Source organism: Erpetoichthys calabaricus, chromosome 2, assembly GCF_900747795.2.
Source record: "Erpetoichthys calabaricus chromosome 2, fErpCal1.3, whole genome shotgun sequence".
Taxonomy (NCBI): Eukaryota; Metazoa; Chordata; class Cladistia; order Polypteriformes; family Polypteridae; genus Erpetoichthys; species Erpetoichthys calabaricus.
The window spans coordinates 6,077,295-6,091,591 of NC_041395.2; the positions used below are offsets into that span (position 1 = coordinate 6,077,295).

Below are 14,297 nucleotides of genomic sequence, written 5' to 3' on the forward strand. Positions count from 1 at the left end.
CTAGCCGAATCTCCAAAGTAGGAATTGACTGGCCAGCTAGCCTGGGGGAATACAGGGGGCTGAGATGAAAGGACATGACTATGCCAGCAGCTGAACTTGGGGGGTGGAGGGGGGCTTACGTGAAGGCTTACTATCGATCTACTTAGAGAAAAGCCAAGCAGAATGACCCCTTTTATTGGCTAACTAAAAAGATTACAATATGCAAGCTTTCGAGGCAACTCAGGCCCCTTCTTCAGGCGAGATGTAATCATTGTAATCAAACACCCTAGTAATATCGATCTACTTGTAACCAGTTTGTAACCAGTTTGACAGGGTTCATTCCTATGAGCTTCTGACTCCAACAATCCAGGAAAGAAGGCCTGGTTTGTGAGAGCAGTCTATGAGCTCATTACTGTAGATCCTAGATCTCTGTGGATTCCATACCCATGGATTTGCTTATCCACTATCATAAAAGTGCAACACATTTCCCTACACCCACGGTCTAAAGGCGCCATGCATAGCAGAAAAAAATTCATAGAGGCCTTTCGTGGAGCAGCAAAATGTGAGATTGAACAATAACAGATGTCCTTAGATATCCAGGGCTACACACGCATTGCACTAAATGGATCAACACATGTCTACCCGGTGCAGAGAGGTGTCGGTAAGCTATTGAACCCCATTTGTGAAGTGGACTGGGCCGTGTTCCCCACGAATGAGGAATTCCAATTAAGTGCAAGTCATAAGGTCCTGCTCTTTGTACACACTGGCCATCATCACTACTAATTAAATGATTTAGTGAGGTCCCTGGATTGGCTCTGCTGTGGTCACTCATGGCCTCTGGGAGGAAAACCTAGAAGATGATTAAACTTGACTACAGAGGAAGTAAAAGTCATAGAGCGGGGCCCCCCAACAGTCTCCATTCAAGAGTTCTCCCCCTAAGCCAGAATCCCGCTGGATTTTGCTGATCATCTTTCCTGTAGGATCAATGCTTCAATATCAGTGGTTTCCATGTCAGAGGGGTTTTCTCAGGAACGTAATCCCTTATGGATAATAAGAATTGAATGTACCTGTTGTGGGGAAGAGCCCAGACACAGACAGGCAGACATCGTTGTAAGTCACCAGACTCGCTTTATTTACACTATTTACACAAATAACACACAACGTAGTGCCGCAGCACCAATCACCCACAAGTCCAGGCCTCTTATCCAATGCCTCTCTCTCTCTCTCTTCAGGTCCACCTCTACTCCTCTCCTCCGAGCTCCGTCCTCTTCCTCCCGACTCCAGCCATTGAATGGAGGGAGGAGGCCCCTTTTAAACCCACCCGGACTTGCTCCAGGCGCCTCCCAACGAGCTTCCGCCGGTGTGGCAGAAGTGTCGGCCGTGCACCCAGAAGCACTCCGGGTGTCCCTGGTTTTCTTCCCCCCAGCACTTCCGGGTTGTGGTGGAAGTGCTGAGGGCCAATACTCCTCAGTCATCGGGGCGCCTGCTGGTGGTGACCACAGGCTCCTATAGGGTTGAGCTTCTAAGCTCTGCTCCCATAGTCCCCAAAGCCACCAGGGTAGTCGCCCCCTCGTGGTCTGGAGGAGGCATAATCCCTCCTCCGGTCCTTCTGGGCGTCCCGGCTGGGTACCACCCCTAGCCGCATGCCACACTGTACATCCTTTCTTTCTTGTTTGTTTGAAAGTACATTTGTGAATCATTTGAAACTTGAAAAAATGCTGACTGGAACAAAGCAGGGGTTGGAATGGAGGCTGAAACTCCCTGAGCTGAGTCATTGGGTCCTACATACGGTCATGCTGCACATGCAAGAAGCGAGTCAAGGACCATTAGAATGGAGAAATGAGGCCTGCAAAGACACACACGCTCTCTCTCACTCACTTTCTCCCTGTGCCATTTGCCATATAGAGAAGATGAGAACAGGCCATGATGCCCATTTCTGCCACTCCATTCAAAGACCAAGCTGGTCCAGAGACCAACCAGCGTGCTAAAACAGAGAGTCACCTGGAAGTAAGTACAGTGCATCCAGAAAGTATTCCCAGCACATCACTTTTTCTCACATTTTGTTATGTTACAGCCTTATTCCAAAATGGATTCAATTCATTTTTTTCCTCAGAATTTTACACACAACACCCCATAATGACAACGTGAAAAAAGTTTACTTGAGGTTTTGGCAAATTTATTAAAAATAAAAAAATTGAGAAAGCACATGTACATAAGTATTCACAGCCTTTGCCATGAAGCTCCAAATTGAGCTCAGGTTCATCCTGTTTCCCCTGATCATCCTTGAGATGTTTCTGCAGCTTCATTGGAGTCCACCTGTGGTAAATTCAGTTGACTGGACATGATTTGGAAAGGCACACACCTGTCTATAGAAGGTCCCACAGTTGACAGTTCATGTCAGAGCACAAACCAAGCATGAAGTCAAAGGAATTGTCTGTAGACCTCCGAGACAGGATTGTCTCGAGGCACAAATCTGGGGAAGGTTACAGAAAAATGTCTGCTGCTCTGAAGGTCCCAATGAGCACAGTGGCCTCCATCATCCGTAAGTGGAAGAAGTTCGAAACCACCAGGACTCTTCCTAGAGCTGGCCGGCCATCTAAACTGAGCGATTGGGGGAGAAGGGCCTTTGTCAGGGAGGTGACCAAGAACCCGATGGTCACTCTGTCAGAGCTCCAGAGGTCCTCTGTGGAGACAGGAGAACCTTCAAGAAGGACAACCATCTCTGCAGCAATCCACCAATCAGGCCTGTATGGTAGAGTGGCCAGACGGAAGCCACTCCTTAGTAAAAGGCACATGGCAGCCCACCTGGAGTTTGACAAAAGGCACCTGAAGGACTCTCAGACCATGAGAAAGAAAATTCTCTGGTCTGATGAGACAAAGATTGAACTCTTTGGTGTGAATGCCAGGCGTCACGTTTGGAGGAAACCAGGCACCGCTCATCACCAGGCCAATACCATCCCTACAGTGAAGCATGGTGGTGGCAACATCATGCTGTGGGGAACTGGGAGACTAGTCAGGATAAAGGGAAAGATGACTGCAGCAATGTACAGAGACATCCTGGATGAAAACCTGCTCCAGAGCGCTCTTGACCTCAGACTGGGGCGACGGTTCATCTTTCAGCAGGACAACGACCCTAAGCACACAGCCAAGATATCAAAGGAGTGGCTTCAGGACAACTCTGTGAATGTCCTTGAGTGGCCCAGCCAGAGCCCAGACTTGAATCTGATTGAACATCTCTGGAGAGATCTTAAAATGGCTGTGCACCGACGCTTCCCATCCAACCTGATGGAGCTTGAGAGGTGCTGCAAAGAGGAATGGGCGAAACTGGCCAAGGATAGGTGTGCCAAGCTTGTGGCATCATATTCAACAAGACTTGAGGCTGGAATTGCTGCCAAAGGGGCATCGACAAAGTATTGAGCAAAGGCTGTGAATACTTATGGACATGGGATTTCTCAGTTTTTTTATTTTTAATAAATTTGCAATAATCTCAAGTAAACTTTTTTCACGTTGTCATTATGGGGTGTTGTGTGTAGAATTCAGAGGAAAAAAATGAATTTAATCCATTTTGGAATAAGGCTGTAACATAACAAAATGTGGAAAAGTGATGAAGCGCTGGGAATACTTTCTGGATGCACTGTATAAGAGCGTAAGATGAAATGCTAGTTAGGTTGTTATGGCATTTTTGTTACATTTGTAGTGGTGCTACGGACTAGGGAAGCGCGTATCCCAGTTGCCCCTTGGGTGTTGCACTATTGGACAGTTTCAAAGGGCGCAGGAGAGGCTGCGAAGAAGGCGGACCCTTTAAATGCAGGAAACCAATAAGACCGAAGGAAGTAGAATCACCGTTGTTTGTCTGTCAGAGCCGTCGCCTGTTTGGATTATACGTAGATTCCTGTCTTGACTGGATGTCCAATCAAGTCCCCTCTCATGCCCATCTGCATTGTGCCCTGTTGCAGGTAGCGCTCCTATGCACCTCATCCTTAACCGCTTCATAAATGGTAGGACAAACTTTATATTGAATCTCTGAGAACAGTTCACAGGATCTGCTGCTCTCCAAGCTTCAATTGCGTCTGATACATGGGACTGGCTTATGGACGTCGTCCTCAGGGTTTATTGTTAGGTGTTGTATTTGGTGTCGCCGTAGGGGAAGGGGAGGGTTATCTGCTTACGGGTTGTTTGTATTTCCTTTTCATTTAATTTATCGCTCAGTTACAAATTTGATTTGCTGTATTTCGTGTCTCTGTGTGTGAGTGGTGCGAGTCGGGCCAATCCTGAGATCCCACCAAAAAAAGAAACAAACCACCGTCCCTACAACAATATGAATGTGAGTGGCACCAGAAACTGTCCTATAGTGCAACACCCAAAGGGATATGCAGTTCCCTAGTCCTTAGCACAGCTACACCTTCATTTTACTTTATTTACTATTTTGGGCAGATTGTCTAGAATAGTTAATAAATAAACGTGAAACTTTCTGCTGCCTGTACTGGTGGTCTATCCTGTTGCTTGAGGTCGTAGATATAAAAGGTAATGTAACATACGTGGACAACAGCAGGAATTTGGGGGCATCATGTTCAAGTCTGCATAATAAAGAGTACAAAGGGGAGAATCGGGTCACCCTAGGACCCTGCCACAAGAAAACCCCATTCCATCCCCGATACCCTCGGCCTTCCTTACCTGTCACTCTCACGTTGATGGTGCCACTTTGTTTTTTCACATTGGTGCCCGTGGCCTCCACTTCACAGCTATAAAGCCCCGTGTCGCTGATTTCAGCTGATGAGATGGTCAAAGTGTCCTGGGACCCCGGCTGTGTCCAAACTGTCCCGTTTCTGTAAAAGCGATACTGAAGGTGTCCCCTCAGTGCCATGTTCTTCAATTGAGTCTTGCAGTGCAGAGAGATGGGCTCTCCAATCCATACTGACCACTGGGTGAGCAGCAACAGGACGGGCTCATCAAATGCCACTGCGTACAATGAAAAAAAATATGTGAGAAGTCCAACAACCCAGCGTCCTCCACACTTAATTCATGAACTTACTCAGTCAATGTGTGAATTGTGGAATTACTGTGAGTGGAGATAAAAAGGAGGAGCTGCTTTAGTAGTAGGAGTCCACAATGCACAGACCATCAGAGTCTTGACTTATTACATACGTTTCTTTCAAGTATTCTTGTATGTAACAGTTTTAAATGTTTTGTCCTCCTCCTTTTCATCTTTTCCCAATTCTCTGTGGTTCAATGTGCTCTGATCAGATAGATAGATAGATAGATAGATAGATAGATAGATAGATAGATAGATAGATAGATAGATAGATAGATAGATAGATAGATAGATAGATAGATAGATAGATAGATAGATAGATAGATACTTTATTAATCCCAAGGGGAAATTCTCAACCTCCTCCATGCACCTCCAGTGAAGCCCTTTTCTTTCAGATCTTCTTTTACTTTATCCATCCACCTCCACCTTGGCCTCCCTCGCTTTCTGTTCTCTTGGACTTCCATCCCCGTCCCTCTTTCTCCACATATTTCTTGTCTCTCCTCCTCACATGTCACATTCCTGTACTTTCCTAGACGTCTCTCCCACTTTTGTTGTACCTTTTTGTAAGAGACAATCTTAGATAGTAACATGTGGCGGACGGCTGGGGCCCTATATGATGGGGAGAGAGCGGGCTCAAAATATTATCTCCCCCAGGGATGTTAGAGGGCAGCACTCCCCTGGATTGCAATTGCACCACAGATTCCCATAGGGCATGCTGGGAGTTGGAGTTCGCTGCTGCCATGTTGGGTTCTGTGGGTGCCACTAAGGGGAGCTGTGAACACTGAAGAGCCCTATGATTTTGGGCTTCTGCCACACCTGGGAGTACTTCTGGAATGTGCTAATGGGTTACCTGAGTCAGGATTGAGTGACATGAAGCTTGCCAGAGGAGGAGTGGAGACTAAGGTCTTGAGAGAGAGAGAGAAACCGAAAGAATAGAAAGGAAGAAGAAGAAGGAACAGAAAAAGAAAGTGTCGTATTTATTGGTGCTTGTGTACTCTGCTGCTGTGGAGAGTGAGAGGAATACGCTTCCCCACGCCAATGAAGCCAAACATGTGCCAGGTGTCTGCGTGTGTCAGGTCTGGGCGCCCTCTTCTAGACACAAATGTTAAAATTAAACAAATTTCACTGTTTGCTTAAATTCAGTAACAGAATATCAGTTTCTTTATAGCTACCTAGAATGTGCTGCTTTATCCCCTGTAAGTTAACAAGAAATAGAACTTTCCTTGCTTTATTTGTAAAAATGGAGTGTTAATAAGCCAGGTAAGAAATAGTTTTATTGCTTAGCATGGACTGCTAGATACATTTCCAAATAGGAGAGTGGCATACAGTTTTCTGACTGTTTTGATGTAAGCATTTCAAAGTACGACTGTAGGACCAATAAACAAGATAAATACGCCTTAAACAGAACTTTCTGAAACAAGAACTTTTCTTTAATATCATTTTTACTTTCTCGTATACAGAGTATAGGGAAAGTATTGTAGTCATCCAAAAATTCGATGTCGAGATTTTAATGAAATGTCGATGTTTTAGATCTCCCTGACTTTCTCGTAGGGAGAGTATTGGAATCCTGCAAAAATTCAATTTTGTGATTTTGATGAATCTTGATGTTTTAGATAGATAGATAGATAGATAGATAGATAGATAGATAGATAGATAGATAGATAGATAGATAGATAGATAGATAGATAGATAGATAGATAGATAGATAGATAGATATGAAAGACACTATATGATAGATAGATAGATAGATAGATAGATAGATAGATAGATAGATAGATAGATAGATAGATAGATAGATAGATAGATAGATAGATAGATAGATAGATAGATAGATATGAAAGACACTATATGATAGATAGATAGATAGATAGATAGATAGATAGATAGATAGATAGATAGATAGATAGATAGATAGATAGATAGATAGATAGATAGATAGATACTTTATTAATCCCAATGGGAAATTCACATTCTCCAGCAGCAGCATAAATAATATTAAATTAAAGAATGATACCTCCCTGGATTTCTCGTATACAAAGTGTAGGGGAAGTATTGCAACCATCCTGAAATTTGATGTCAAGATTTCGATGAATCTTGACGTTTTAGACCTCCCTGATTTTCTCATATACAGTGGACCCTTGACTTACGAACTTGATTCGTTCGTGAGGGCTGGTTGTAACTCAAGTTGGTTGTAAGTAAAGACTATTTTTCCCATAAGAAATAATGAAAATACCCATAATGCGTTCCGAACCTCCCACAGCAACACTTACTTAAACTTTTCATAATAAAAAGGGTTGTATAATGTGCATAATTTAACAAAACATCAATATTTTTTCTAATGTACTAAACAAAAAGTTATAAAAAATGCCTAGCCTACCAGAAACAACAACTTCCTACTGGACTCACCATTTAATTTGACATCTTTGGGCTGCAGGAAGGAAGGAGGAGGAGAATGAAATGGAAGGTGGTTATTGTTTGGAAGGAGTTTCCTTATGCAAATCTTTTCTTTGTAAAATTGTGAAGATGGTGGATTTTGACATGCTGTACATATTAGTTAGATCGGTCACATGAACACCACGCTCATATTTCCGCACAATTTCCTTCTTCATTTCGATTGTGATTGCTTTCTTTTCCTTCGTTACCTTCTCTTCCTTCCTTAGCGATTATCGAAATAAATCATATAAATCACTGCACTGACCGAAATTATGTCCACAAACACATGTATCTGGGCTCTGACTGACGCTTACGAACGCTCTCGGCTGTTTGTTTACAATCGCACAAGCAGATACACGTGACTGCATTCAGGTCGTAACGCAAGATGTTGGTCATAAATCAAAACAAAAATTGTTGGTCGTAAATCAAGTTGTTCACATGTCAGGCTGGTCATATATCAAGGGTCGACTGTACGAAGTATAGGGAAAGTACTGAAATCCTCCAAAAATTGCATTTTGATGAATCTCGACGTTTTAGACCTCCCTGAATTTCTCGTATACAAAGTGTAGGGGAAGTATTGTAACCGTCCTAAAATTCTATGTTGATTTGTCTTCAATTTTGTTTTGTTATAAATTGATCTATTTGTTTGGAATGATTACAATAAAAATTAACAAATAAAAAAAAAAAAAAAAAAATTCTATGTTGAGTTTTTGATGAATCTCGATGTTTTAGACCTTTCTTGTATTTCTTGTATGAAATTATGTCTGTGTGTGTGTGTGTGTCTGTGAGTGTGTATAAACATGATAACTTGAGTATGCTTTCACTTCGGTCAACCAAATTTTGCATACAAGTATTAGGTACAAAACATCAATTTCTATCAACTTTTGGGCTATTTCCGCTGACCTGAAGTGTTACTTTACCTTTTATTCATGCAGCTGCAGAGTCCGATCTCTTCAACTTTTTTTCTCTATTTTTCTGTAAAACTTTTGAAATGAAGATCTTTGGTTTGTGGAATTATTTGAACACGCGTCACACTATTACCTCTAAGATCCTATGAAGCAAACTTAAAGCTGCAGAACTTTGGTTATTTGGGACAAACGCAGCTACGCCTCTGATTGTCTCATTTCTCATTTTGTCCCTTTTTTGTGATTCCACATGTCCATCTCCACATTTTCATTTCTGCTACATTCAGCTTCTTCTCCTGGGATCCCTTTATTGTCCATGTCTGAGCTCCAGACATCATTGTTGGTCTTAAAAACCTGACCTTTTAACTTTCACCTTAATTTTTCGATCACACAACACTCCTGCTCGCTCCCTTCTTCCATTTGTTCAATCCACACTGCACTCTGTGAGTTATCTCTGCAGCTGGGTGGAGTGGTGGCTCTCTGGCCAAAGGACCTGGGCTGATAATTCAGATATTGTGCGTTCAAATCCTGGTAGTGACAGAAGGAATGCTGCTCTGCTGGGTGTCTGAGCAAAGGCCCTTAACCTGCAATTGCTCCTGGGACGATGTACAAATAACTGACCCTGCACTCTGACCCCAAAAATATCTTTGGAGACTTATTTGGGGAATGCGAAAAATGATAAATTCATAATAAAATAAATTGTATATGGCAAATAAAGAATTCAATTCACCAATTACCTCTGATTCAGGATATTTAATCCTCTGCACTCTTTTCAAAGGCTAACTTCTAATAATAATAATGCATTTTATTTATAGGGCACTTTACATTAGCAGTAAATCTCAAAGTGCTAAACTTCTGCATCCTGATCCTCATTAAACCTCAGATATTCCGTCTTCTTCCTATTTATCTTCAACTCTCTATCTTCCAAAGCCCTTCTCCATTCTTCCTCTCTACTTCCACTTTTCTGGTGCAACACCACACAATGTCACCAGCACAAAGTCTGCACCGGGTGGGATTGGTCTTTTATCCCACAAGTCAACACCACCATTATCAGATCAAATAAGTAAAGACTTCTAGAAGATCGCTGGTGCAGACCTCCTCAAACTGGGATCTTCTCTGGTACACCAACGCTACTTTGAACTCGAGTCCTCACTCCCTTTTACAAATCTGACCCTACAATATTAAGATGCAGCATAAACTGAGAGGGAGTGAACTGTTGATTAGCACATGCATGTAGACATGACAGTGATGACCTGACAACTGTATCAAATGTGGGAGGTTAATGTTGTCAATAGCCCCGCCCCTTGAGCCTCGCCTCTTGCCTACATTGATCCCCTGGCCCCTCCTGTCAATGTCTGTTGCTAAGCAACCCTAAAAATGCTGCAATTGCATGATGGGAGAGGTACTTGATTCGCTGGAGGTGTGTGCTCCAGCATTGTGCATCTTGTCTTTGTGAAGGCCTGCAGCCCAATGCTCTCATCTTCTGTGTTTTCGACCTGCGCTCATCTTTAGCTTTATCTGTGATTGGTTCCCTTTGCTCTCACCTTCTGCCTGGCTTTTTAATTTGTTTTTTTGGATTGTTCAAGTGTGTAATAAAACAACATTTATTTTTACACCTTGTCATTCCTGTTTCCTCGTTGGCTTGTCCTGATCAGGGCCTGATTCTGAATACATGGAGCTGGTTGTCCTTCAAATGACAAAAAGCCACGGTGTGGCCAGACAGCCCGGCTTTTCTTCAAGGAGGTCCAGCATTTCATGGCTGTGATACAGGTGGTGCTGTTTCTCTGGGCATGTACAGTATGGGTGGCTCTTAGCTAGCAGTGTCAAGTTTGATTCCATCTTTTTTAATGATCAATAAGTCGACTACACCTGAGCTTAACCAAGCAGGAGTGCGGTTGGATGGAGAGCTGCTCCATCGCAGAGTTCTTACAAATATCTCATTAGAACATTAGAAGGACTTTCGACAAGGAGAGGCTGTTTAGCCCTAATCCTATCCACTTAATTCCTCCAAAACAACATCAAGTTGAGCTTTTAATGTTCCTAAAGCCCTCCTGATTCCCACACTACTTGGTGTGAAAATTTAAATTTTACAAGTTTCCAACTGTGCCCCCGTGTTCTTGTTGAACTCTTTTTAAAACCACGGCCTGGACCCACTAATAACTGTCTCCATCCCCTCATCTTATTTAACTTCTATTTCCCAGTAAATCCCACCCATTGATCTACCAAGGAGTCTGCTTGAACCATTAGAGGATCGGTTATTCTGCACTTCACAGAGTCACGACTCACTTACCGTGTACCTGGAGCACCACAGGCCGGCTGGAGTTCAAATAAAATGGAGGCTCCCCTCTTCCGGCTTGACACCAGTACTCCGCTGTGTAGGACAGAGTAACAGACTGGATTGTGCACTTTGACTCCTGGCTTCCATTCTTGCAGATGGTAGGAATGGAGGACTTATTGCTGTTAGTGAACCACCAAAACCTCCATCCTGCTGCAGGGCTGTCGTCTACCTCACAGCTCAGGGTCACCATGTCACCTTCAAATATTGGGGTCTGTTGGGGCTTCAGGATGAGAGCTGTGTTTGGGGGCTTCTCTGAAATAAGAAGTTGATGTTAACAGGAATTAGTGACTTGGATTCTACAGTCCAGGGGAATTCACAACTCATTACTAAGAGCAAGGAAGGAAAGACACAAAGAGGGAAGGTCTCACTGGGTGACAACACGGCTGTACGTCAGGAGACATCTACGTTCAGTCAGCGAGTGACAGCCATCAGTGGGTCACAAGATTGTCACTAACTGTGCTGTTCTCCAATTTTTTAGCACTGAAAGTGTATAAATAAATAAAAATTAATAATCAACACGACACTGTGATGCATCTATGTGTATATACGGCGTCTCCAGGAAGAGTTCAGACATGTTGGGATGTTGCAGCCTTGTGCTAAAATCATTTCAATTCATTGTTTCCCTCATCAGACAAAACTCAAAATCCCAGAATAACAAAGCAATAACAGGACTGTAGACATTTTTTCAAATTTATTATTATTATTAACAATAATAATAATCTGAAATATACCCGTGACACAAATATTTTGATTAATAATAATAAATATAATAATAGCAATAATAGTAATAATAATAATAATAATAATAATCTGAAATATACCTTTGACACAAATATTTTGATTAATTATAATAATAATAATAATAATAGCAATAATAGTAATAATAATAATATTAATCTGAAATATACCTTTGACACAAATATTTTAATTAATTATAATAATAATAATAATAATAGCAATAATAGTAATAATAATAATAATAATCTGAAATATACCCTTGATCAGTTATTCTGATTAATAATAATAAAAAAATAATAATAATAATCTGAAATATACCCTTGATAGAAATATTCTGATTAATAACAATAATAATAATAATAACAATAATAATAATTATAATAATCTGAAATATACCCTTGACAGAAATATTCTGATTAATCACAATAATAATAATAATAATAATAATAATAATAATCTGAAATATACCCTTGACAGAAATATTCTGATTAATCACAATAATAATAATAATAATAATAATAATAATAATAATAATAATAATAATAATAATAATCTGAAATATACCCTTGATCAGTTATTCTGATTAATAATAATAATAATAATCTGAAATATACCCGTGACACAAATATTTTGATTAATAATAATAAATATAATAATAGCAATAATAGTAATAATAATAATAATAATAATCTGAAATATACCTTTGACACAAATATTTTGATTAATTATAATAATAATAATAATAATAGCAATAATAGTAATAATAATAATATTAATCTGAAATATACCTTTGACACAAATATTTTAATTAATTATAATAATAATAATAATAATAATAGCAATAATAGTAATAATAATAATAATAATCTGAAATATACCCTTGATCAGTTATTCTGATTAATAATAATAAAATAATAATAATAATAATCTGAAATATACCCTTGATAGAAATATTCTGATTAATAACAATAATAATAATAATAACAATAATAATAATTATAATAATCTGAAATATACCCTTGACAGAAATATTCTGATTAATCACAATAATAATAATAATAATAATAATCTGAAATATACCCTTGATCAATTATTCTGATTAATAATAATAATAATAATCTGAAATATACCCTTGATCAAATATTCTGATTAATAACCACTGAGATGTTTCTACACCCTGTTTGGAGTCCGCCTGTGGTCAGTTCAGTTGATTAGGGTTGGACTGATTAAGAAAGACCCACAGATGTCCAGAGAAGGGCCCACCAGTTGAGCAAAAACCAAGCCTTGAGGTTCAAGGTGCTGCCTGCAGAGCTGAGAGACAGGACTGAGTTGAGGCACAGTAGGAGGCTACCAAAAATATTCCTGCAGCATTGAAGTCTCCCAAGAGCACAGTGGCCTCCATAATTCTTCAATGGAAGAAGTTTGGAACAACCACTCCTCTTCCACCTGGCCAAACTGGGTGATTAGGGGAAAGAAGGACCATGGTAAGAGAAGAGATGAGGAACCTGACAGACACTCTAGCTGAGCTCCAAGGAACCCTTTTGGAAATGGGAGAAACTTCCAGAAGGACAACCATGACTGCAGTACACCTCTAGTTGAGGTTTTATGACAGTTTGTCCAGACAGAAGCCTCTCCTCAGTAAAAGTCACATGGAAGCTCACTTGGAGGTTGCAGAAAAGGCACCTAAAGGACTCTTAGACTGTGAGAAACAAGATTCTCTGGTCTGATGAAACCAAGAGTAATGTCACGTCTGGAGGGAACCAGGCACCGCTCATCACCTGTGCACTACCATTCTAACAGTAAAGGATGGTGGTGTCAGCATCAGAGACTGGGGGACTAGTCAGGGTTGGTGGGAAAGCCGAACAAAGCAAAGTACAGACATATCCTTAATGAAAGCCTGCCCCCTTGGACTGGGGTGAATGTTGACCTGTCAACAGGACAAAGCAACGACAGCACAGGAGTGGCTTAGGGACAACTCTCTGAATGTCCTTGAGTGGTCTGGTCTGAGTCTGAACTTAAACCCACTCAAACACCTCTGGATAGACCTGACAAAAGCTGTCCACCGATGGTCTCCCTCCAACCTGACAGGGCGTGAGGGGATCTGCAGAGAAGAATGGCAGAAAAATCCCCAAATCCATTTGAGCGAAGCTTGTCTTGTCAAACCCAAGGAGACTCCAGACTGGAATGGCTGTCAAAGGGGCTTCATCTAAGTACGGAGTAAAGGGTCTGGACACTTGAACTGATGCAACATTTTAGAGTTTTATCTTAAATATAAATGTCTATGCGTGGAAGTGTGTGTGTCTGTCTCTCAGGCCCAGAAGTGCAAGGCTACAGCATGAAGCTCAAAGAGCTGGCAAGGTTGTCCCAAGTTCACGAGTCGGAAGATGAAAGAAGTACGAGGGTACAGCATGAAGCTGAAAGCAATCGACTCAGTCGCCAAAGTGAAACCACCGACGAAAGTCAAACTCGCACAAGCGAGGCGAGCACATCTGTAAAACGATACCCTCCGAGGAGACTCTGCATTTCATTTTTTTTCTGACGATTTCAATAGTTTCTAGGAGCCAAGGCTTTTTACATTACAGGCTTACACAGCTATTTTAAATAAATGTTCACAAATTTCTGATGTCACACACATGCGAATAGGAGACAGTTTATGGACTCAAATAAGTGCATGTTCCCTCCGGACCAGGGGTTGGCGCTGTCCTCTAACTCTTTCTCCTCTTTTCCTGCAGAGCAACCGATGAACCATCAACCTAACACCACTACCGATCCCCAGAAGAAAACCTAACGGTACTTCCTGTTCCGGTCCCAAGAACCCATCTACTCCTGATGTCATTTCCGGTCCCAAGATGCCACTCTACTATTACATCAC

At 41.2% G+C, this 14,297-nt stretch overlaps 1 protein-coding gene across 1 annotated transcript in view; it reads right to left on the reverse strand.

Moving 5' to 3' along the window:
* Nucleotides 1-14,297, reverse strand: part of LOC114669442 (basement membrane-specific heparan sulfate proteoglycan core protein-like) — a 108,025-nt gene that overhangs the window by 50,306 nt on the left and 43,422 nt on the right. The window contains exons 10-11 of the mRNA XM_028825667.2: nt 10,640-10,939; nt 4,654-4,938 (exon numbers count right to left, since the gene is read on the reverse strand). Coding sequence (XP_028681500.2) covers nt 4,654-4,938; nt 10,640-10,939 — 585 coding nt within the window. The remainder of the gene's footprint in view (nt 1-4,653; nt 4,939-10,639; nt 10,940-14,297) is intronic.